General features: G+C 38.0%; 1 protein-coding gene across 9 annotated transcripts in view; it reads right to left on the bottom strand.

The window, feature by feature from the left end:
• The window catches only part of ADGRB3 (adhesion G protein-coupled receptor B3), a 616055-nt gene that overhangs the window by 33395 nt on the left and 560324 nt on the right, over positions 1-22336 (bottom strand). For 6 of the 9 annotated variants that reach the window (XM_043542447.1, XM_043542448.1, XM_043542446.1 and 3 more), the window contains 6 exons: positions 19333-19483; positions 18663-18732; positions 14342-14408; positions 9390-9475; positions 3620-3718; positions 3118-3289 (listed from right to left, as the gene is read on the bottom strand). In XM_043542447.1, the coding sequence (XP_043398382.1) occupies positions 3118-3289; positions 3620-3718; positions 9390-9475; positions 14342-14408; positions 18663-18732; positions 19333-19483 (645 nt within the window). The remainder of the gene's footprint in view (positions 1-3117; positions 3290-3619; positions 3719-9389; positions 9476-14341; positions 14409-18662; positions 18733-19332; positions 19484-22336) is intronic. The other 3 variants (XM_043542449.1, XM_043542451.1, XM_037894276.2) reach the window with 1 other exon arrangement.

The raw sequence follows: 22336 nt of genomic DNA, 5'->3' as shown, positions 1-22336 counted from the left end.
GTGATATGATAGGGTGGGAATATCCCCATTAGTCTTCAAGTTAAAAATAATGATACTTAGCTCTTCTATGACATTTTTCATCCATAGGCCTCAAAGCATGAAGGAGAGGAAAATATCATTATCCTAATTTTACAGATTGGGAACTGAGGCAGAGGGATATGAAGTGACCCTCCTAAAGTCACACAGAAGATTGGGAACAGAAGCCAGGTCTCTAGAGTCCCAATCTAGTGCCCTATTGAACAACCACGCAGCCTCTTAAACAGCTCACTTTCAGACAAAAATACCGACATGACAGACCAGTGGGTTTTGGATGGAAAGAGAGTGTAGATACACACACGTTCTTAAATTTCCAATGTTTATGTCCAAACCAATACATCAGGTATAATGAGAACAAAGATTTTATATATTTACATGAACAAGAATGCATCATTTCTGGAATAAAACAATAGTAAGGGCATCGTAAAGCAGGTCTGACCTTTTCTTTGTTTGAATTTTTCTATGATGTATTATTTGTGGTATGTTATTTGACAGTCCGAATTAATATTTTGCTTACACTGACATATTGTAAATATTAGATGAATCATATGCAAGATATAATGAGATGGCTTCATTATCTGTATGGCATTCATCATCAAGAACGACAAACACATTGGTCAGATTTCAATGTCATGTATGGGTAGAGAGAAATGTCCTCTTTGGACTACGTAAAGCAATGTACTACAATTTCAAGTAAAATGTATTCTAAACAATTTAACGACTAAATTGCTCCTTGAAAATGTGCACATGTGATAACTGCTATCTTAGCTGTCACCAGGGATTGAACTGTGAAACTCTAGAGCTAAAAGCATGAGGATGTATAGCCTGACTAAAGAACCAGATTCTTGAAGTCCTCAAGGCAATAGGTACAGAGTGGGACATAACACACCCTGAGCAGTGGTTACATCCTATCTCTGAACAGAGGAAGTTCATCCAGAGGTTCTGTGGCCCACACTACTTTGAATCACACATGAGTCCTCACTTAAATAGCTTACATCACCTTGATGGAATCAAGGCTCTCCAGAGCTAAAGGTGTGAGTTCCCACAGCTTGAACTAAAGAACTCTTTAGCTGAAAACTGTTATAGACTCATATCCTCTAAGGACTGGGCACAGAGGGGGACATAACACACGCCAATCAGTGGATTATACAAATATGTGTTCTGTGAGATAAATGGATACATGAATGCACATACTCCATTTGTGTAATAAGCAAATGCATATGTCCTTTTGCAATTACTTGCCTGAGAATGTGTGCGCATATTATACAGGTAGAATTTAGGCATTTTTAAAATGTGGGTACTTAAGTGGTATGAGAAGGCTTCCTGCATCAGTGCCTTGTATCCCATGACAATTAACTAATGTTATGAAAGAAAATTGCTTTAGTAGTGTATCATCTCTTTGATCCCTTTCCCATTTGGAAAAAAACCCCGATTAATTAGTTCCTCAATTTTTGCTCCAGCTCTTAAATTTGGATGAGTGTTAGGATAACAAAGTGGGGGAAAGAAGATTCTGTGTGTGAGCACTTGAGGAAGAAGGGATTCAGCTGATAGTTCTACATAAAACTGCCATCACTTTTTATTGGCCGAAGGAATGAGGTATAAATAGTTGTAGTCTTTTATCATTTCACTGTAAAAATGTATGATTTGGTGGCTTCCAATTCTGCAAGTACCTGCCCACCCAATATTAGAAAGGTATACAAAATGTGGAGGGAACAGGAAGCCTTGTGGGTGATAAGTAATAACAATAATATAAACATTTTTTTTAAATTCCACTTTATATATAGTGCCTTTTATATAAAGATTTCATGCTGTTTTACAAACATTAAATAATTTTGCCTCCCAACACCTCTGTGGGCTACTGTTGGTATTGTTATCCTTTTTACAGATGGGTAAAATGCGGCACAGGGACTTGTCCAAGGTCACACTGCAAGTCAGGAATAGAGCAAGGCATATTAGTTCAGTTTTTAGAACCCAGGAACTCTCGTTTTAAGCCATAGCCCTTACTCCCTCCATTTTCAGACTCCTGGCTGTCTCTAGTGAAATAATCAAAATGACTTAGTGGCTCACAAGGTGATCCCCCCACCCCCACACACTGGGTAGAATACAATATTCATGCAGATTAGAATACCACAGAGAGACTGAAATAGATTGGGTCACTACCCTGCATGCTGTTTTGGATGAATATAGTGAACGTGAGTTCTTAGGACAGTGAATGATGGAGAGAAGAGACACTTGCAAGCCTCCTCACTCAGCATGGCCAATAAACCTTAAATGTGACCTGAAACACCCTGTTATTCCAGCCCTGCAGCTCCCTTGAATAGATACTGCCAATCACTGTGAATAGTGGTACACATGTGGTATGGTTTAGTGATGTAGATAAACAACGTAACCTACATAAATTGAAAGGACCACACTCACTGTGAGCTAACAAGATATGAACCGATATAGAGTTGAAAGGCTTGTTCATTAAACGACCACGCCTATCTCCTACATTTTTGTACATTTTCAACAGTTTTCTGTTTAAGATGGAATAGTGTAAATGAAAGCAATTTTATATTTGATCAGTCTTTCTACAAGTGAAAAACTCACAGAATCTGTTCCTTTGGAAAAGGAGTCTTAGGTCTTCACTTATTGTGTATAATCATAATTTCAAAGATGAATAAAAGTTAGAAATAAACAAGACCTATTTGGCCCAATTTAAAGGTGATCTCTAATTAAGTGGGCCCATTTTCCCACTGAAATTAACTGTGCTGCATTTTGCATCTGAAAATAAACAATCTTCCTTCAACCTCACGTCCATCTACTCTCCATCTTGTTCATTCCTTTATTCACTCTCAACTTCCTATCTGTCCCTGTCCACTGAGTTTCTACATTTGGGGGCAGTTCTCTTTCTTCTGCTGCCTCATCATCTGCCTAGAACAGTTTGAGATCCTTATTCACTTGCCCCTCTTTAAATCTCATCTCAAAAATTTCCTTTTTTCTTTATACCAATAAGAGAATTTCTGAAAGTATATATTGTATATAATATTAAGTAGTATGTGAGAAACACAGCACTTTAGCGATCGAGAAATTATTCCTCACCTCTCTTCGGAGAATGCAGTGGACCATGACAATAACAAAGCCTTGCAATGAATCAAATACTGCGAAGAGTATCTGAAATAATATTGATCTTTTGTCTGTCATGGCCAGAACTGCCGACATCCACGTCAGAGCCAGAAGAGGCAACACAACACAGGAACTCCAAAGGGATGCCCTATTGAGAGAGAGAGAGAGAGAGAGAAAACAACATTATATAACTGCAAGTAGATAAATAAAAACCCGCTTCTAAAAAAACCATCTTTTAGGATGGCAACTTATTAGTTAATTTGAAAACCACAGACAAATATATAAAAAGCGTTGTACTTTATGTTCTAAAGAGTATCCCCTATTCAGTTAATAAACAGTTGCCAATTTTAACAAGAATATTTAAATACGTTCAGTGCTCTAATACAGTATTAGCAAACACAATTTTCATCATCAAAGTATTTTCTCACATGCACTGTATAAGATTTGTAACAAGAAGATGTAAATGATTAGGACTAACATGGCATTACTGGCGGTGGTGGCTGACAAAGCTGTTGTTGAAACTACTCCACACTTGGCACATTTGAGCGTCAAACCGCTATGAGGCTCACTCATCTGACTGCAAACAAACAGAACACCCACAAAAAGAACAAAATATTGAATTTTCACTGAAAAACGTTGCTACTGAAATTTAGCTTTTAAATATGACGTCATGCAGAAAAAGTAAATAGACTTATTCAGGATGAATGCGCTAGATTGTTGCAAAAGTGTATTGATACTATACATTATTAACTTTAACTATTAATACTATGGGGCTTAATTTCATGCAGGCTCTATTTCTTCCATTTAAGCTAAAAAAGGCCCCAATGTCCAGAGATCAAAGTTGCTCAATACATGGAGGTAAACATAAGCACGTGCTAGTGTAGACACACACTGTGAAATCCCTCTATTCAGACCATTTACAAAACTAATGCATCCATGTTCACTTCCTCAAGAATGAGTACAGGTCATATAAATGTGGAGTACAAAATATTGATTATTATATGAACATTAATAAAGGAAGAGATTTCCAAAACATGCTCAGGTCATTCAGTCAAGATGGACTTACTGTACAGTCAGTAAGCAAATGCCTTGGTATAGTAATTTGAGTGTGCTGGCTAAAATCTGGAGACAGCACTTTGCCTAGCAGTTCTTGTTCCCATTGTATAAAGGTCTGAATATAGGGGTTGAAATGTATGGAATTTGATGAAAATAAATATTATTTGGGACTAAAAAGGGGTGATATGTTATTCCATTTTAATAAAACACAGTACACAAGCATTAAGTTTAAAGCATTTTGTCCAGACAACTGTATTACAAAACTCATCACAGTTAAAAAGTAAAACCTGGTATTAGAATTTTCTTCGTCTGTGTACAACATGGATTCAAATTTGGAAGTTTTGATTAAATAAACAACTTCTTTGCTATCCTATTTCCCACCTGCCACCAGAACCAGTGATTTTCATATCATATCAAGAAACATAAGACAATACAGGGAAAGGTTTTTTTACCCATTGATAACTGGAAAAAAACAACAACCAAACCAAACCAACCAACCAAAAAAACCAAAAAAAGGCTCCTACATGTAATGAAGAAAAGCAACATATGGGAAAAATATTTCTCAACATTTCAACTCTCACTCTTCGCCCTCCCATTTACCGCCAAAGCTAAAAGTTTGCTTTTATTTCTATACATAATGCACAGAAATAAAGGGCCAGATCCTCAGCTGGTGTAAAATGAAATCAGTGCAGCGAGGTGATTTTCACTATCTAAGGGTATAGCCAATAGTTGGTGGAGACAGAAAGAATTAAGTCTTGATGCTGCAGCACTTACTCGTATGAAAAGTCTCATTATTATTGCAATATGCAGAACAGATCTATAGATTTATAGGGCCAAAATCATCCCGCACATAACTTCAGAATATCTGTGTATATATTACAAAAGAATGGAATGTCTTTCACCTAACTTATGATAAGTATTGTCAAATAGCTCTTTTATAATTGTGGCACCTTAGAGACTAACCAATTTATGTGAGCATAAGCTTTCGTGAGCTACAGCTCACTTCATCGGATGCATAAAGTGGAAAGTACAGTGAGGAGATTTTATATATACACACAGACCATGAAAAAATATACATTGTAAGGAGAGTGATCACTTAAGATGAGCTATTACCAGCAGGAGAGTGGGGTGGGGGGAGAGAAAACCTTTTGAAGTGATAATCAAGGTGGGCCATTTCCAGCACATTTCCAGGAGTTAACAAGAACGTCTGAGGAACGGGGGTGGGGGGGGGGGGGGGTGTAGGAATAAACAAGGGAAATAGTTTCACTTAGTATAATGACTCAACCACTCCCAGTCTCTATTCAAGCCTAAGTTAATTGTATCCAATTTGCAAATTAATTCCAATTCAGCAGTCTCTCGTTGGAGTCTGTTTTCAAAGTTTTTTTGTTGAAGGATAGTCACTTTGAGATCAGAAATCGAGTGACCAGAGAGATTGAAGTGTTCTCCGACTGGTTTTTGAATGTTATAATTCTTGACATCTGATCTGTGTCCATTTATTCTTTTACGGAGATACTGTCCAGTTTGCCCAATGTACATGGCAGAGGGGCATTGCTGGCACATGATGGCATATATCACATTAGTAGATGTGCAGATGAACGAGCCTCTGATAGTGTGGCTGATGTGATTAGGCCCTATGGTGGTGTTCCCTGAATAGATATGTGGGCACAGCCGACGTGCACGGGCTGAAATTGTGGAAAAGCAGCATCACTTGCCCCATAATCTCAGTCGTGCAGAACACAATGCCATTCACAGCCTCAGAAACAACTCTGATATCATAATCAAAAAGGCTGACAAAGGACGTGCTGTTGTCATCATGAATACGTCGGAATATGAACAAGAGGCTGCTCGGCAGCTCTCCAACACCACTTTGTACAAGCCATTACCCTCTGATCCCACTGAGGGTTACCAAAAGAAACTACAGCATTTGCTCAAGAAACTCCCTGAAAAAGCACAAGAACAAATCCGCACAGACACACCCCTGGAACCTCGACCTGGGGTATTCTATCTGCTACCCAAGATCCATAAACCTGGAAATCCTGGACGCCCCATCATCTCAGGCATTGGCACCCTGACAGCAGGACTGTCTGGCTATGTAGACTCCCTCCTCAGACCCTACGCTACCAGCACTCCCAGCTATCTTCGAGACACCACTGACTTCCTGAGGAAACTACAATCCATCGGTGATCTTCCTGAAAACACCACCCTGGCCACTATGGATGTAGAAGCCCTCTACACCAACATTCCACACAAAGATGGACTACAAGCCATCAGGAACACTATCCCTGATAATGTTATGGCAAACCTGGTGGCTGAACTTTGTGACTTTGTCCTCACCCATAACTATTTCACATTTGGGGACAATGTAGACCTTCAAATCAGCAGCACTGCTATGGGTACCCGCATGGCCCCACAGTATGCCAACACTTTTATGGCTGACTTAGAACAACACTTCCTCAGCTCTCGTCCCCTAATGCCCCTACTCTACTTGCGCTATATTGATGACATCTTCATCATCTGGACCCATGGAAAAGAAGCCCTTGAGGAATTCCACCATGATTTCAACAATTTCCATCCCACCATCAACCTCAGCCTGGACCAGTCCACACAAGAGATCCACTTCCTGGACATTACAGTGCTAATAAGTGATGGTCACATAAACACCACCCTATACCGGAAACCTACTGACTGCTATTCCTACCTACATGCCTCCAGCTTTCACCCAGACCACACCACACGATCCATTGTCTACAGCCAAGCTCTACGATACAACCGCATTTGCTCCAACCCCTCAGACAGAGACAAACACCTCCAAGATCTCTATCAAGCATTCTTACAACTACAATACCCACCTGCTGAAGTGAAGAAACAGATTGACAGAGCCAGAAGAGTACCCAGAAGTCACCTACTACAGGACAGGCCCAACAAAGAAAATAACAGAACGCCACTAGCCGTCACCTTCAGCCCTCAACTAAAACCTCTCCAACGCATTATCAAGGATCTACAACCTATCCTGAAGGATGACCCATCACTCTCACAAATCTTGGGAAACAGGCCAGTCCTTGCCTACAGACAGCCCCCCAACCTGAAGCAAATACTCACCAGCAACCACACACCACACAACAGAACCACTAACCCAGGAACCTATCCTTGCAACAAAGCCCGTTGCCAACTGTGCCCACATATCTATTCAGGGGACATCATCACAGGGCCTAATCACATCAGCTACACTATCAGAGGCTCGTTCACCTGCACATCTACCAATGTGATATATGCCATCATGTGCCAGCAATGCCCCTCTGCCATGTACATTGGTCAAACTGGTCAAACAATAAATACTTGAGTAATGAGTGACCATCCTCCTTTGATGGGGGTGGGAAGTGGGCGCTACAGAATTTCCACTGCCCCAGAAAATGACTCAAGAATCTGGGTCTGCACCACTTAATCAAACAGTGCTGAAGATAGATTGTTTCCATCCTTATTAAGGCATCTAGTTCCTAGTCCATCCCCATGGCAATGCAGGATTATTTCTGACAGCGTATTTTCTAGTTCTTTGGCCAATTTAGCTTTAAAAATAACATTCGTTTTACTGAGATACAAACTTTCAGAAAGCAAAGTATTTGGTAAATCAGAAAACTATACTATAAGTAACAAGATTTAAATTGCATATAGCTGATAGCTAGAAAGCTATTCTGCAGTTAAACATGATCTCTCCTATCCTTTAAATATTACACAGAAAAATGATGAATAGATTTATAGGGTCAAAACTTCTTGAGTATAACTATTGAAAAAGTTCTCACTGATGCTGAAATATTGTGGCTGATTTTATAATACGGCACATTTAATCAGAACATGAAGAATATATTACAACAGTTAAGAAGGCAGATGGAACATTGTAGACAAGGGTAGAATTGAGAAATTATTATTTTCTAATAAGAAGGAGAAGAAAAAAAGAAAAGCGAACAAAAGAGGTTTTGGTGATGGTGGTGGTTGTTTTTGAAACAGTGCGCTAAGAAGTGAAAACCACAGGGGGTTTTAACCAACACTAAATGACAACATAAGCACACCAAAGTGTATATGATATCAATATGTGCATCTAATCAGTTAATTGAACATTAGGAATGATGCTATTACAGGAATGATCAAATAATTCAAAGTAAGGTTTTAAGAAAAGTTTACAGAGAGCTGTAATATATGCATGTAAAATAGAGATTCATCATTGCTAGCAATGCCAATATTGGGGTAGTCACCTACAAATGATACAGAAGAAAGAGTACTACAACAAGTGGAGAAGTAAAAAATGCTGATTGTTTCTCATTACATGAAGCATTAAAAGACATTTACACATACATTCAGAAAGCTAAGACACATTTGTGAAATGTTTCTCTTTTATGTGGACTGCAGTCATATCCACTGCAGCAGACCATGAAACCCACCTGTACCTGCTGAAGTCAATAGCAAAATTATTGCTACCATTTATTAGGAGCTAAGCTGCAGACCCTCCCTCTTTTATCACTAGAAACCCAGAATTTGAATGTAAAATTATAAGTATATTAATGAAAGGAAATCATGGATATAAATACACAGAGAACGTTTCTATTTACACATTTTTTTTTTGCTTTTGAAATATGTGTAATTTACATTCAAATTCTGTTATGTTAATTCTAGAACACAAACACATGTACACATGTATATACAAACACAGAGCCAAATTCTTCTCTTAATTGCAAAGATGCAATGCTATTGACTTCAGTGAGGTTATACTGCTATAAAAGGTAGAATAATACACTAAGAAAGAAAGAAAGAAAGAAAGAAAGAAAGAAAGAAAGAAAGAAAGAAAGAAAGAAAGAAAATTTGGTTTCTTCTGTACACACATTTTATACAACTATATTCCCAATTTCAGGAATAAAAATGTATGCCTTTCCCATGAAATCCCTGCTCAGTTTTGTAACTGTTTAATCCTCATTCTTATTAACTTAATACTGTTGTACTTGTGTTTTATTTTCAGTTTGCTCAGTCACATTCCCTCAGGATAATGCAACTGCAACTTTTGCAATTAATGAAATCTGTTAGACACATTGTTACATTGAGAAAAAAGTTCAAAGCACAATCAAATGCATTTTTGGTGAATATCTGTAATTGAAAATATATGATACATTTGCAATATGCTATAAAATATCCCAATTGTTGCTTACCCCGCTCTGTGTTTGAGCTTTTTATCTAGGATCCCATCTCTGGAAACAAGTTTATTAAATACCAAAATGCCAATCACCATGTTGACCTGTCAAGTAGAAACAAACAGTTGACCTTTCAGTAACAGTGAGGGAAAATGCCTACATGCATTATTCCAGAAAATGGCCTCTTTTACATTTGCCAACATGATGGAACTTAGACGATGGTTGCATAATACATTTCTGAAGAATTTAGTCAGAGATTATGTACTGTACTAGCCTCAGGACACTTAAAGTGTACTTAACTTTAAGGCTAAATTCTGGCTTCCCGTGCATATCCTCTAACAGGTGGAACAAACATATAAATCAACAACTGTATTAATTAAAGCCTGAATTATGTCTTGTATCTGGCCATATATATATGCCTGCCTGTTAATAAGAAAGTAGGCAGCTGTGACTCTAAACACCGATTAAAGGTAAACTTTAATTGTAACAATGTAATCTATTCCATGTTAGAGGTAGAATATTTTATCTGAATTTTGTGCACAAGATTAAAATGGATTATGTATTATTTGTATTGCCATAGCATCTAGGAGCCCCAGTCATGAATCAGAACTCCATTACACTTGCTGCTGTACAAACAAACAAATAAAACAAAGATAATCTTATCTGGTTATTTTAGGTTTCATGCTTTCTTGAGTCCTAACTATGCCTTTTTGCTGCAAGGTGTTCTCACTCATGCAAAATCAGAATCTATGGTTTCTGGTTGTTGGTTTTGTTTTGTTTTTCCAAATTGATAATTGTCTTCCTCATATGTAGGCTTGGCAGAATTTGATTTTTTTAAAAATAATTTCTATGGATAATAGCAATGTTTATTTTTATTTTGTTTTTATCTCATTTAAATTTTTGCAGTTGGGAAATTGGTATGTGTGTAGACAGTAGACCTTGAGAGTCAAAAAGTTAAAGCTTTATAACTTAAAAAGCAAATTGTCAAATCCTCACATCAAAAACATACAAAGTAAATAGTCTTAAATAAAACTTTAATAAGTTCTCAAGCAGCATTTTCCTCTGCCTATATGGAAATATTTATTCATCGGTGTGTGTGTGTACAGTGAAATTGATATTTAATGACAAATATCTAATCCTTCCAAGCCTACTCATATGCCAAAATGTGATTTTGGTTGGCTATATATAGGATTGTTTGGTTGCACTTTCCTTTTTCATGGGCCAGATCCTTAGCTGGTATCAACTGGTGTCAATACATAAATGAATAGAGAATAATTTGTACCAGCTGCATATTTGGCTCAAACAGCCATGTAGTTCTAAAGTCAGTATTTGGTCTTTAATACATATTGTAAAAAGAAAAGGAGTACTTGTGGCACCTTAGAGACTAACCAATTTATTTGAGCATAAGCTTTCGTAAGCTACAGCTCACTGCATCCGATGAAGTGAGCTGTAGCTCACGAAAGCTTATGCTCAAACAAATTGGTTAGTCGCTAAGGTGCCACAAGTACTCCTTTTCTTTTTGCGAATACAGACTAACATGGCTGTTACTCTGAAACAATACATATTGTATGCATCATACTAGGATTTTAATGTAGCCTTTAAATGGACCTGCTAAAAATAATTTTTAGTTAAGAAATGTCTTAAAATGGACTTTTGAGAACTACATTAAACACTGATCATTTGCCAGTATGCCCTTCCTACGGTCCTACTCTTTTAGGCCTTTCTTAGGTTCCATTTATTTGAGCTTTTTCATTTTTCAGATGAGATTTTTCTTTTGTATACTCAAAGCTAAATGGGTAGATGAAAAAGCTCCCTCCATACCTGCTAACTAATGGGGGAGCAAACCATGTCTGTGAACGTCAGAGATCTCTGAATAAAGTTTGCCAATTGTACAGAGAACATACAGTGCCATGTGGAAATTATGATTGGCATTTTGTAAACATCCTTGGCTTCCTCACTGTGCCATGGACTGTGAGCTGTACAAAAGGTTCCTGGCTTGACTCTATATGAAGATGAGACATACTCTGCGGGAGCTGCAAACATCAACATCCAGGTAATCTTTGTAGCTATATGCCTATATCTCTGATAACTACAGATTTCCTTCTCATTTATGCCAATGCAAATCAGGACTAACTCAGCTGAAGTCAATAGAGGTACACTGGTCTAAAAGTGCTCTAAGGGAGAAGAGAATCAGACCCAAACACTGTAAACTCCATGCTGAAATTATTACCAGAATTTAGGGAAAGATACTACAGCATTTATTACACAATGACCAAATTGGCTTCAGAAATAGATTATTATTAGCTGATAATAAAAGATGGTCCTAAACATCATTGGTGTAGAAGAGGGACAAATACTGCCAATGGCTGCAGTTTTATTTGATGTCATAAAATCATTTGGTCAAGAGGACTCACCATTCTAATTTGTGGAACATTTGGCTTCAGCAAAACCTGTATTTCTTGGTTCAGATTAGCCTATGTTTCTCTTAGAGTGACAATATGTAGAGGGTGGGAGGTATTGTTTTACCAGAGATACTAAGCAAATGTTGTCCCGTCTGTCCTCATTTATAGATTGTAATGAGAGAAGCCCGAGAACAGCAGTTTAGGAGGATGAGATTATTTGTGGCATTGAAATTCAGCATGACAGTTTGAAAACGAGTATTAATGCTGGTGACATTCAGGTGACCTAGGCTAATTCTCACTTTATCCTACATCCCTTGCAACTTGTAGATAACAGCTGGCTCTCTGTCAGGGTATCATGTTTTAGGATACATGGCAAAATATAAGATGAGGAAATTTGGAAGAAATATTGTATTATATTGATAAAAGACTTTCAAGATAAGCAAAGCATGTTACTTTATTTTGCTCTGTTGACTAAAGAGTTTGAGAAATCAAGGATTTCCCTCCTGCATTTATTAGTTACAAACCAATCATTCAAAGATGTGGCTCTTTGGGTGGAACAGTTTCATAGCAAATAAATGTACAGTGAATGGGTTGAGGTTAGAGTCAATGCACTTCAAGAGATAGCAAAACTAGGAGGCAAATTTACATTCACAATGCTTAGAAAATTTACAGTCAGCATTGTGTGTGTATATGGGGGAGTAGAGAGTGTTAGGGGTGAGGGCTGGTTGTATGCATGTGGGTGATACGGGGGCTTCTAAAATTAAATTCTTACCTTACCTCATACATTACAGCTACAAGGGGAGGAAGAGAATCAGTGATTAGCATGTTCCTGCTGGTGAGGTGAATTACCCTATTCATACTGGCCTCTTCTTGTAAAGTGTACATCCTATAGGACCAGGTCACTGGATAATTTTGTAAGGTACCAGAGCCATATCTAAGAAGGGCTTTGGCCCCTGAAATTAGTATACAGAGCCTGAAGAAGGACTTTCTGGATCAAATTTTCAAAGAGTATATGCGTGCGTGCACAGGTATGTTTACATGCAAATCCCCAATATGCCTGCATGATTCAGGATTTTCATAAATCCAGCTCTTTCCAAAATGCATACCAAACCTTACAGCAAACCCATTCTGATCTAAGGGCTAGTCTACGCTACCATGGTACTTCAGAACAGCTGCACAGCGCGTCTGGTGAAGATGTGCTATGCCCAAGGGAGAGCGCTGTCCCATTAGCATAATCACTCCACCCCAACGAGAGGCAGAAGGCACCGCTTTAAGTAGATGCAACTTACATCTGTCCGGGGGTGGCTTTTTCACACTCCTGAGTGACGTAACTTACATCGATTTAAGCGGCAGTGTAGACAAGACCTAAGACTTTGTAATAATCTGGAACTGACCAATATAGAACCTCCTGTCAACAGTCCAGGATCAATAAACGCTGATCATGGAAAATTTAAACTAAAGTTGACAGATGTTGTATTACCAGTGTATCTGTGAAGAACTTCGGATTATTCGATCCAAATATAGGATTTCTCAGATACCTAGATACATTTCCAGGGCTGTGGAAGTTTGATACATAATAAGTTACATTTTCCGGCCATCATGATTTTTTTTTTTTCCAAGACGGTAGCCACAGAAGATCTGGCCTCTGATTCCATCTTTCCTGCCTGCCATCCCTGAACAACAGTGGCACAGTACTTTGCACCAGGCCACCAAAGCTGCCACTGAACTTCTCCCTAAGAGAGCAACCATTACATGGATACAACTGATAAGAATCAGTGATGCTTGTAACAAAATTCTTGTGTTAGCAATCAGCATATCATGCTTTCCCAGCTTTATTTTGTGTGGCTCAGGAGTAAAATGAACAAGGCATCTTTTGCAAAACAATAATTTTTCAGTTGTATCACAACCCTTTTCCAGAAGACCGTTTCACATCCTACTTCGCATATAATGAAATATAGATAATTCCTAAATAATTAGAAACTATAACCTATTTTTATAATTATTTAAGCCTTAAATATATTTCCCCTCCCTTTTAATTGGCTCCTCAAGAAAAGAGTAACAGTTAGATATTTTCATGGATAATAGCATTGGGTGAATCCTGGCCTCATTGAAGTGAATAGGAGTTTTGCCAGTGGGACCAGGATTTCACCCATTGACCTCATCCTGGTAATAAACTCTTGCCAAATTCTGTTGTTGCTCCTAAAGAATTTTTTCTGAAGGTGTATAGAGTACACACATATAATATATAAACCTGTATAAAAATATATGCACTAATAACAATATATATATGATGAGACATTTGTGCAGCACATACAGAAATGTCCTTGGTTATACTTGATGTTCACGTGGCTTTGTGTAAACGATGACATATATAGTGTTGATGTAAAATACATAATAAAATAAACTGAATCAGAAAAACAGCATATTCAAAACATTGAGGAAATCTTAGACCATTGTTCTCAGGATGTCTGCAGTAAAATTAATACCACTGCATAACTAACCACTCTGTAATTCAGACAGTATTCCACCATTTCTAATGAAAATACTAAAAATAATTTAAGTGTTTACCAAGACAACAGCAGCCGCAGGTCCAACAAACGCATAGAGTAGTCCTCCTTCGAGAGACAGCCAGCAGCTGGAAAGAACATTAGAGGAAAAGAACTAACACACATTAATAATATCTTTTACACCATGGAGGTGTGATGTGAATAAAACATATATAGTATATCTATTCACTTGACATAGTGTTCAATCCTACATGGAAAGTTCTATAAGCATAGAAAAAGAAGTGAAGTTACTCTGTTAATGTAATGGTGCTATACGCAGTTGATAAATGAGTTTCATTATTAGGCCCCATTTTCATGCGTCTGCAACTTTTCAAACAAGTTACACTTACACTGAAATTCCTTATGCTTATTCTGAGTCCACAGTTAAATATTTCTGTAAAGTTTTGTAAAATTTCATTTAGCCATTTTTGAGTTAACTGTGAATGACAAAAAAGATAATTTCTACCTATTAAGAAATTCTTCAGAAATTTATTTTGTCTCAGGGAACTCAAAACCTCTTTATTTTTAAAATGTTAGACTTATCTTATACTTAAATGCTCATTAAGGTCAAATGCATATGACATGGTCAAATAAACTCGATTAAAAACCATAGTTCTCTATAAATCTTCACTGGTGTAATTTGGTATTTAATACTAGGATAAGGTCTTATGGATTATATGCACTTTAAAAATGATATTATACATCATGTAAGGACTAAGGACCAATTGGTGTCTCTGAAATATTAAAAATATTAAAAAACTAATACTATATGTACGAAAATTGTACATCTCTTGTGTGTTATGCCCCACTAGAGGTCCAATACCACAAGGCCTTTCTGTATGGTGCTTCCATGCAGGTTTCCAGATTCAGAGGGCTTGCAGAAGTGAGTCCTAAACATTTAACACACTACAGTGCTAAGCTTAGATATATAAAGACTATCAGGAGCTTCACTTACTGAAGTAAATGCAGCTGTGCTTTTTTCCCCAGTGATTACACATTCACAGAAATGCATGTTTGTTGGAGTGTGTGATCGCACATACATATAAGGAGATGCAAGGAACTGCATTTATTTGAATCTCACATGCAAATTAACTTACATAAAGATGTCCTTATCCTCTACCCCTATGTTTTTTCCTTTCTTTTGAAAACCAAATAAACACAAACACAACTTAATGTTACTGTTCTGTTATGGCTGAAATTTTAAAGGCCAAAAAAAAAAAATTAAATGTAATTGTTTCCCACAGTAACCAAAAACAGAGCTGAACTTTGCCACATGGACCCACCTCTATTAGTGTGTTGGATGCTAATATGATACACTGATCTAAAATGTCAATATTTGCCAGCAGTTACCCTCTACCAAAAAAGCAATGACAAAATATCTCAGATACCTTTGTATGGTAACTTTTTAATGGACTTGGGTCTATTTTTTAATTTCATTGAAAATAGGTTTTTTTTTTTTTGCTGGTTTTCTACTGGTTTATAGAATAATTGAAAGTTGGATACAAAGTTTTCATTAAAAAGTTTTGAATTTTCCCCCTGGATTTTCTGACCAGCATACACACGAATTCCAATAGAACTCCCCTAGTGTCAACCTCCTGCAAGGCCCCTCTCCCCCATTTATTTTGATTTTGTGCAAGGAATCACAATTTTACCTGTAACGTGGCCACTGTAAGGGTGTGATCCAAAAGCGGACTTTTCTGGGAATGTTTCCATTGACTTCAGTGGGCTTTGGATCAGACCCTAAACCTTAGGGTAAAATTTTCAAAATCTCTTAACTGACTGAGGAGTCTAAGTCCTAGTTTTAAGAGCAACTATGGCACTTGGGACCTCTTAAGTCTCATTGATTTTATTTTCCTCCCTCTTTCAGACTGACTAGGGCTAGATCGACAAGAGGATTTAAGTGTCTAACTGCCACTTTAGGAGCCTAAGTCCAACATTTAAGTGCCCTGTAGCTGCTTAACCCGTAGGCACCAAAATTTCCACTGTTAAAGTCCTGATGGCACCTACATTTCTGGCAGTGAGCATGTGTGCAGCCACTTTGGTCTATGCTCCTAAATCACAAGTCCTCAAACTAGTTGTTCCCCTATCTGTCTCGCTTGTGGGGCCCAGTCTGGTAAGCATGCTCTCTGCTCACATAAAGTCATATAAAACAGCTGAAGGAGAAAGTAGTAGTACCCCCCACCCTAACTTTTAGCCCAGTGGTTAGAGCACTCACATGGGATATGGAAGACCAAAGTTCAATTCCCCATGCTGCCTGATGTGGAGAGGGATTTAACTTGGGTTTCCCCCCTCCTAGGAGAGGACCCTAACTGCTGGGTGATGGATATTCTGGGGCAGGTCTCCCGCAATGTGTCCTGTTGACACTGTTACACTGTGTATGAATAATTAAATACCACAATTTTTTCTGGCATAATTTGTTATTATTATTTTTACAAGAAATTGGTTAAGTACCTTACTCCAGGAGAGAGTTCAGAGCTGAGAATCCCAGTGGAGATAGGTGCCTTTGAGAGGGGGAGCTTAGGACCCACTCCTCTCCTCACCATTTCCTATTAGCAAATGTAGGTGGCTCCCTGCTCTATATGCTGGCTTTTGTGGATCCCAGTCTTAGGTGCCTATCTCTCCCTCTGCATTGTAGAAGGAGCCTATGCATCTAACTTGGGGCTGTGGATTCCACTGGCTGGCAAGGTTCCTAAAAATTAAGTGCTCCATTGCTCACTGTTCCTCTGTCCCAGGAACCTCTTAGCTAATCTGGCACACCTTCCAAGCAGGGCCTGCTCCCTGTGCTTCCATAATGGAAACCCCTTTACAATCTTAACTGTGGCTGTTTAAGGGTTAAAATTAATGCATAAAGTTATGTGAACTGCACATTAATTCAACATGCTGTACATATGCAAGTGGATCAAGGTGCTAGGCTAACCATAATTTGGAAACACCTTGCTTTTGAAATATCAACAATAACATCATTGGAATAATGGAGTTTTGCATTAAATATTTTTCATATGTGCAGTAGAAATAACACAAGTTGCTGATAACTAGGGCTGTGTGAAAAATTCAGGAAGAAATCTAAGTTCACCTGAAATCAAGGTGAATTCAAGTTCTAACCACGCCACTCCCATCAGCCCAGGCACACAATTGTTCCATGGATCTGGTCTGATGCTATTTCCCCAGCTCCCCTCTCAGAGGTGTTTCTTAATCCCCCCTCCAAATCAGTTTTCCCCTTGACTGGTTCTAGGACCTCCCTCTTACCAGTAGATATCTTCATGTGGGGACCAGGACCAATTTCCCTGTTTCCATTCACTGCTCTTTCAGTTTGGAAAAGGTCTTCTGGAAATGGCACCCTACAGTCTAGGAGTAGCTGGCAACAAGTCTTGTTCCTGCTGCCAGCACCTTTGTAACTGTGGAGTGGCAAACAGTGCTACTAGATTCCTTAACACAGGGTAGCTAAAGAACCCACAAGGTTATTTTAGCAACGATAATCTAGGAGGGATAGGACAGAATTCCTACTGGATTGCTTTAGCTACACAGGGCTAAAGCTGAGGAGGCACTACCTATCATTGTTGAGTTCTAGAGTGGGACAGCTCCTCAGCTCCTGATGCCCTGTGTTGAGTGGAAATCACCTCCCTCCCTTGTCTGCAGACTTGGGGATGAAATGGCCAATTGTGGCAGCTTCCAAAGACCTGAAGAGTGGAGGACTGTATCCCACCTCAGATCTGATGCCAGATTGGTCCATCAACAGGAACATGTTTTTGTAAACATGTTTTGAAATCCAGGTCCTGATTCCCTTGGTCCATATGCATGTCCTTTCGTGTTTTTTAGTTCCACAAGTATTTGGAAAGCTGGTTTTGTTCATGTGGTTGTTTGGAGAGGAGCTGTCAGGCATACAAGCACCTATATATCATTGCATTTAAGGTTACTCCTTATTAGCGATTGGTTATTTCCATCAATATTTAAGTAATCTCCCATTTAAAAAGTACCAAGCATCTAAGCAGGAAGCAGGAAACAAATATGCAGCTGAAGTAACCAGTCCCATGTGAATAATCTCAGCAGGACAAGTACAGTGCTACTAACAAAGGCCTTGATCCTGCAAAGGACTGAGCGCCTCCTGAGATATGCGGGTGTCCTCAGCGCTCACTCGGAGTTGAGTGTACTCAGCGTTTCACAGGACTGAGTTTAACACTGGACTCTGATTTTCTTTTCACTCTTTGTGTGGGACATTTGGCTTCCAGCAGTGTCCTGCCCATGAAGGGACACACAATGGGCCCTTATACTGTGTTGTATAATCTCTAATGGGCATGGCAGCCTTGTTAATCAAAAACATGATTTATCACTGCAGACTGACTTACTAGTGAGATGTTCCATATCCTTTCGTCTTGGTAAAGCCTATTGATATTGCCACTACTAATGCTGGTAAACCTGGAAAAAAACAGCAATTGTCATTAAGGCTCAGCTAAATACCGCTGTTCTATTGGGCATGAAATGATGAGAGAGAAGTACTTTCATCTAAAATGATCAATTTGATATGGAATGAATCATTTAACAAAGCACAGCTCTGTTGCAGCGTTTGTTTCTTCCCCAAGCACAAGGGAAGAGCTAGATTTTTAGCCCAGTATGCATCACTTTCGTGTTGCTAAGTTACCAGTCTATTTGAAATAGCTTAAAGTGAACAAATAACACAGAGATTCAGTGGATTTTCAGTGAGAGGCTTTTGTCTGTCTTACACTATTTTGCAGAAAAGCTACTAAAATGACACTAAAGCATATATGTTACAGCATCATAAACATTACACCATAACATTGGAATATTCATCAACTGTATCTTGAGCCAAATCAAGAGCATGAAATTATATTGGTGCTTCCAATAAAAAGGGAAATCTCCTTATACTGGTTTTCTGTTTAGTAACTATGCTATTGACCACCTGTCAGGATTATTGAAATAAATACCAACACCCCCAATTGTGTAAATGCATAACATTCAATTCTAATGATTCTGGCTATATGATTTTTATGGGCTTACCCCATCCAAGGCACAAAAAGCGTTTCCTTATGAGTCGTGTCCTAATTTTTCCAGTAACAGCCATGTACGACTGCCACGCTTCTGTCAAAACCCAACAGAACGAAGCTAAGAAGAAGAAGTGTAAAAATGCGGTGGTCGTGGTGCAGATGCCCTGCAGGGAGCAAAGAAAAGCTCATGCTGAATACTTAGGGACAATCATTTCTCCTTCAGAGGGTTGTCATATTCTATCAACTTGACCTTTACCCCGAACATCACACCTCCATCTTTATAGCACATTTGACACAGAGACTTGGATTATGCAGAACAGGTTGAACCCTGTTCTGAAATACACTAACACAGACAGTTTTGATGACAAATATTTAAATATAGAATGGAGCAAGTTTTCTTACATCTTTACTTTGGCCACAGAACATTGCAAAGCCACTCCAGTGAATAGGTTACATGGTTACTGAACATTGCAATTTCACTACACTGAACAGAGTGAATGTGCAAATACAAACAAACAAACCTAATTGCCATTTTTATGTTCTTTCCCCTCATGCAGACAAATCTTGACTATAAATCTGAACTCCAGGGGGCAGATTAAAGCTTCTTGCTTTATTTGATTTTTCATTTAAATCTTACAGAATGTAATATCATGGGAATCTTTTGGCATATATGGCCTGACATTTTTTAGTCAGGTTTAAGCAACGTAACCTTAGCAGTTATTTTGGTTATTGTTTTTATGCATGTCAGTCATTTGTTATCTGAAAAGTACTCTGAACTCATCCAGCACATGCTCTGCTCTGTCATTGTAGCCTTTAATTAAATTTGACATTTTGGCTCATATAAGTAAATTTGATTCTCCCTTGGAAGTAAATTATAATCCATCATTTCACTGCTTTATTTCAGTATGGAATTCTAGAGACAGTGGAATTCAGACTACTAAATGCAGTATGTATAATGCTCCTGCACCAAAACCACACCAATACTGTAGAATATAAACCGTATAGATCTTTATTACTTTTTAAAATATGGTTTAATCAGATTGAAATCAAAACACCCTGCCAAAACAACAGATGTCAGCAACACAAAAACTTAGCTTGAGATGGATTTAGAGTTTTGTAATATTAGTGTTATTATTAATCTATCTAGCATACTTCTAATAATAAGACAAGTTCCTCTCCCAGAGTTTCTAGCTAAGGCACCAGTTCAACAATACTTAAGCATGAAGGCTCTGCAAGAATTAATATTATACAGGTACTCAAGTACTTTGTTGTATCAACTCAGCAATACAGCCTATTTTATTTTTTAGAAAATGTTTATATAATTATCCATTACTTTTTAAAAATCAAGTTATGCAAAGCAATGAAAAACCGAAGGATTATCAAAATACACTAACCACCGAGAAGTTTTAAAAAAATACCTGCAAATATCTGTGAGATTTAAGAGACCTTAGAGGAATTACTTTAATATTAATGAGTCCAGTCTTGCAGCTTTACCTTTTCTGAATATTCCCTAGGACCAATTCCGATCTCACACTGGTTTTCCACGAGTGTAACTCCACTGACTTCAGTGGAGATATTCTTGTTTTACAGGTAGGTAAATGAGATAAGAATCAAGCTTTAAAATTATGCATGCAAGGATGTATTTTCTTTTAAAATAAGTTTGCCATGCTGCATTGAGAAAATTTCTTTTGAGAAACATGGAACATGTGTGGACCAAAAAATCCAGACAGTGAAAGAGAGGTTGGCTTTTGAGGTTACATTGTAGGACTGCCTCTGACCTAAAATCAAACTGAATCACATTGCTGAATTGGTACACAATCGCTCTCAATGCTTGTTTAAAACAATTAGCATTGAAGTTACTTCCATAGAGCCAATGGCAAAATTCCCACTGACTTCAGTGAGTGCAGAATTAGGCCCACGATATACACCTGAAAATATCAACAGGCAATAAAAAGATACTGTAAATCTGGTCCATATAAAATTACTGCATGCTGAAAAAGCACTCTATTTTATTCTGCTACTTCAAAATAAATGACAGGATAAAGGCATATCATGAAAGCCATGTGACCATTCCATATCTCTTGAGAAACAATTAAAAGCAAATGTGCTGGAACAACTTGTATAGTGAGGGGGCTGAGAGCCATCGAACCAAACTGTAAACCCTGTGTGATGGAAACCACTTCAAGACAGCGGGTGCAGCAGCACTCCCAACACTCCTAGTTCCAGCCCCTATGATTACAAGGGGTAGCCAGTGATCAGAATATTAATTTATTACCATTAATTCTTAAATTTAGCTGCTCCAAAACTATGTGAGCTCATAAAATCCCATCCCAGTAAAGCCACAATGACAGTATTATTACACTGGGTGGTAATATTACAGTAAAAAGCTTGGCCAGATAAACAGATGGATTTGCAGGCAGACCAAGTATTACATCATGGCCATATAAGCATACTTGAGGTGTTAAAATTATGATGAACTAAAGTAATATGCATGTTAAATCCTGGATGTCTGTGCTTTAGACCGTTTACGTGTTAAAGCACATAGGATGTTTTCAAAAATCCTGACATTCTAATTCTAATTTCTATAAAATATACTCCTGTATTTTGTCCACTAAGTGAACTGGAGACAGTATTGCAACAGAAAAGTCTTAAACTGTCCTGAATTTGTATTCATCTGATACCATTACTATACAACATGACTGCAAGCTCCAGAGTTCGATATCATTAAACTAAAACCCTGATGTCACTCGTTTAGCAAGGGCCTCAATTTTTTTTTTCAGGTCACTTACATCCAAACTCTCTTATTCCATAGTTACAAGCCAACAACTACAGTATCTGGGTTATGACTATCCTTCCAGCAGCTATTGTTAATGGTACATCATCTGCAATGTCATTTGTTCTGAGATTCAAAATAAGCCTTTCCTCTTTCTCTTAGATAAAAAATCTTAGCCAAAGCATTTAATTTCAGTGTTCCTTTAAAAAATACCAATAGAAGGGCATCAGACCTTTTAGAAAGT

The sequence above is a fragment of the Chelonia mydas genome, chromosome 3, assembly GCF_015237465.2.
Source record: "Chelonia mydas isolate rCheMyd1 chromosome 3, rCheMyd1.pri.v2, whole genome shotgun sequence".
NCBI classification, from domain to species: domain Eukaryota; kingdom Metazoa; phylum Chordata; order Testudines; family Cheloniidae; genus Chelonia; species Chelonia mydas.
The sequence above is the reverse complement of the archived record's forward strand: the minus strand, read 5'-3'. Positions and strand labels throughout refer to the sequence as shown.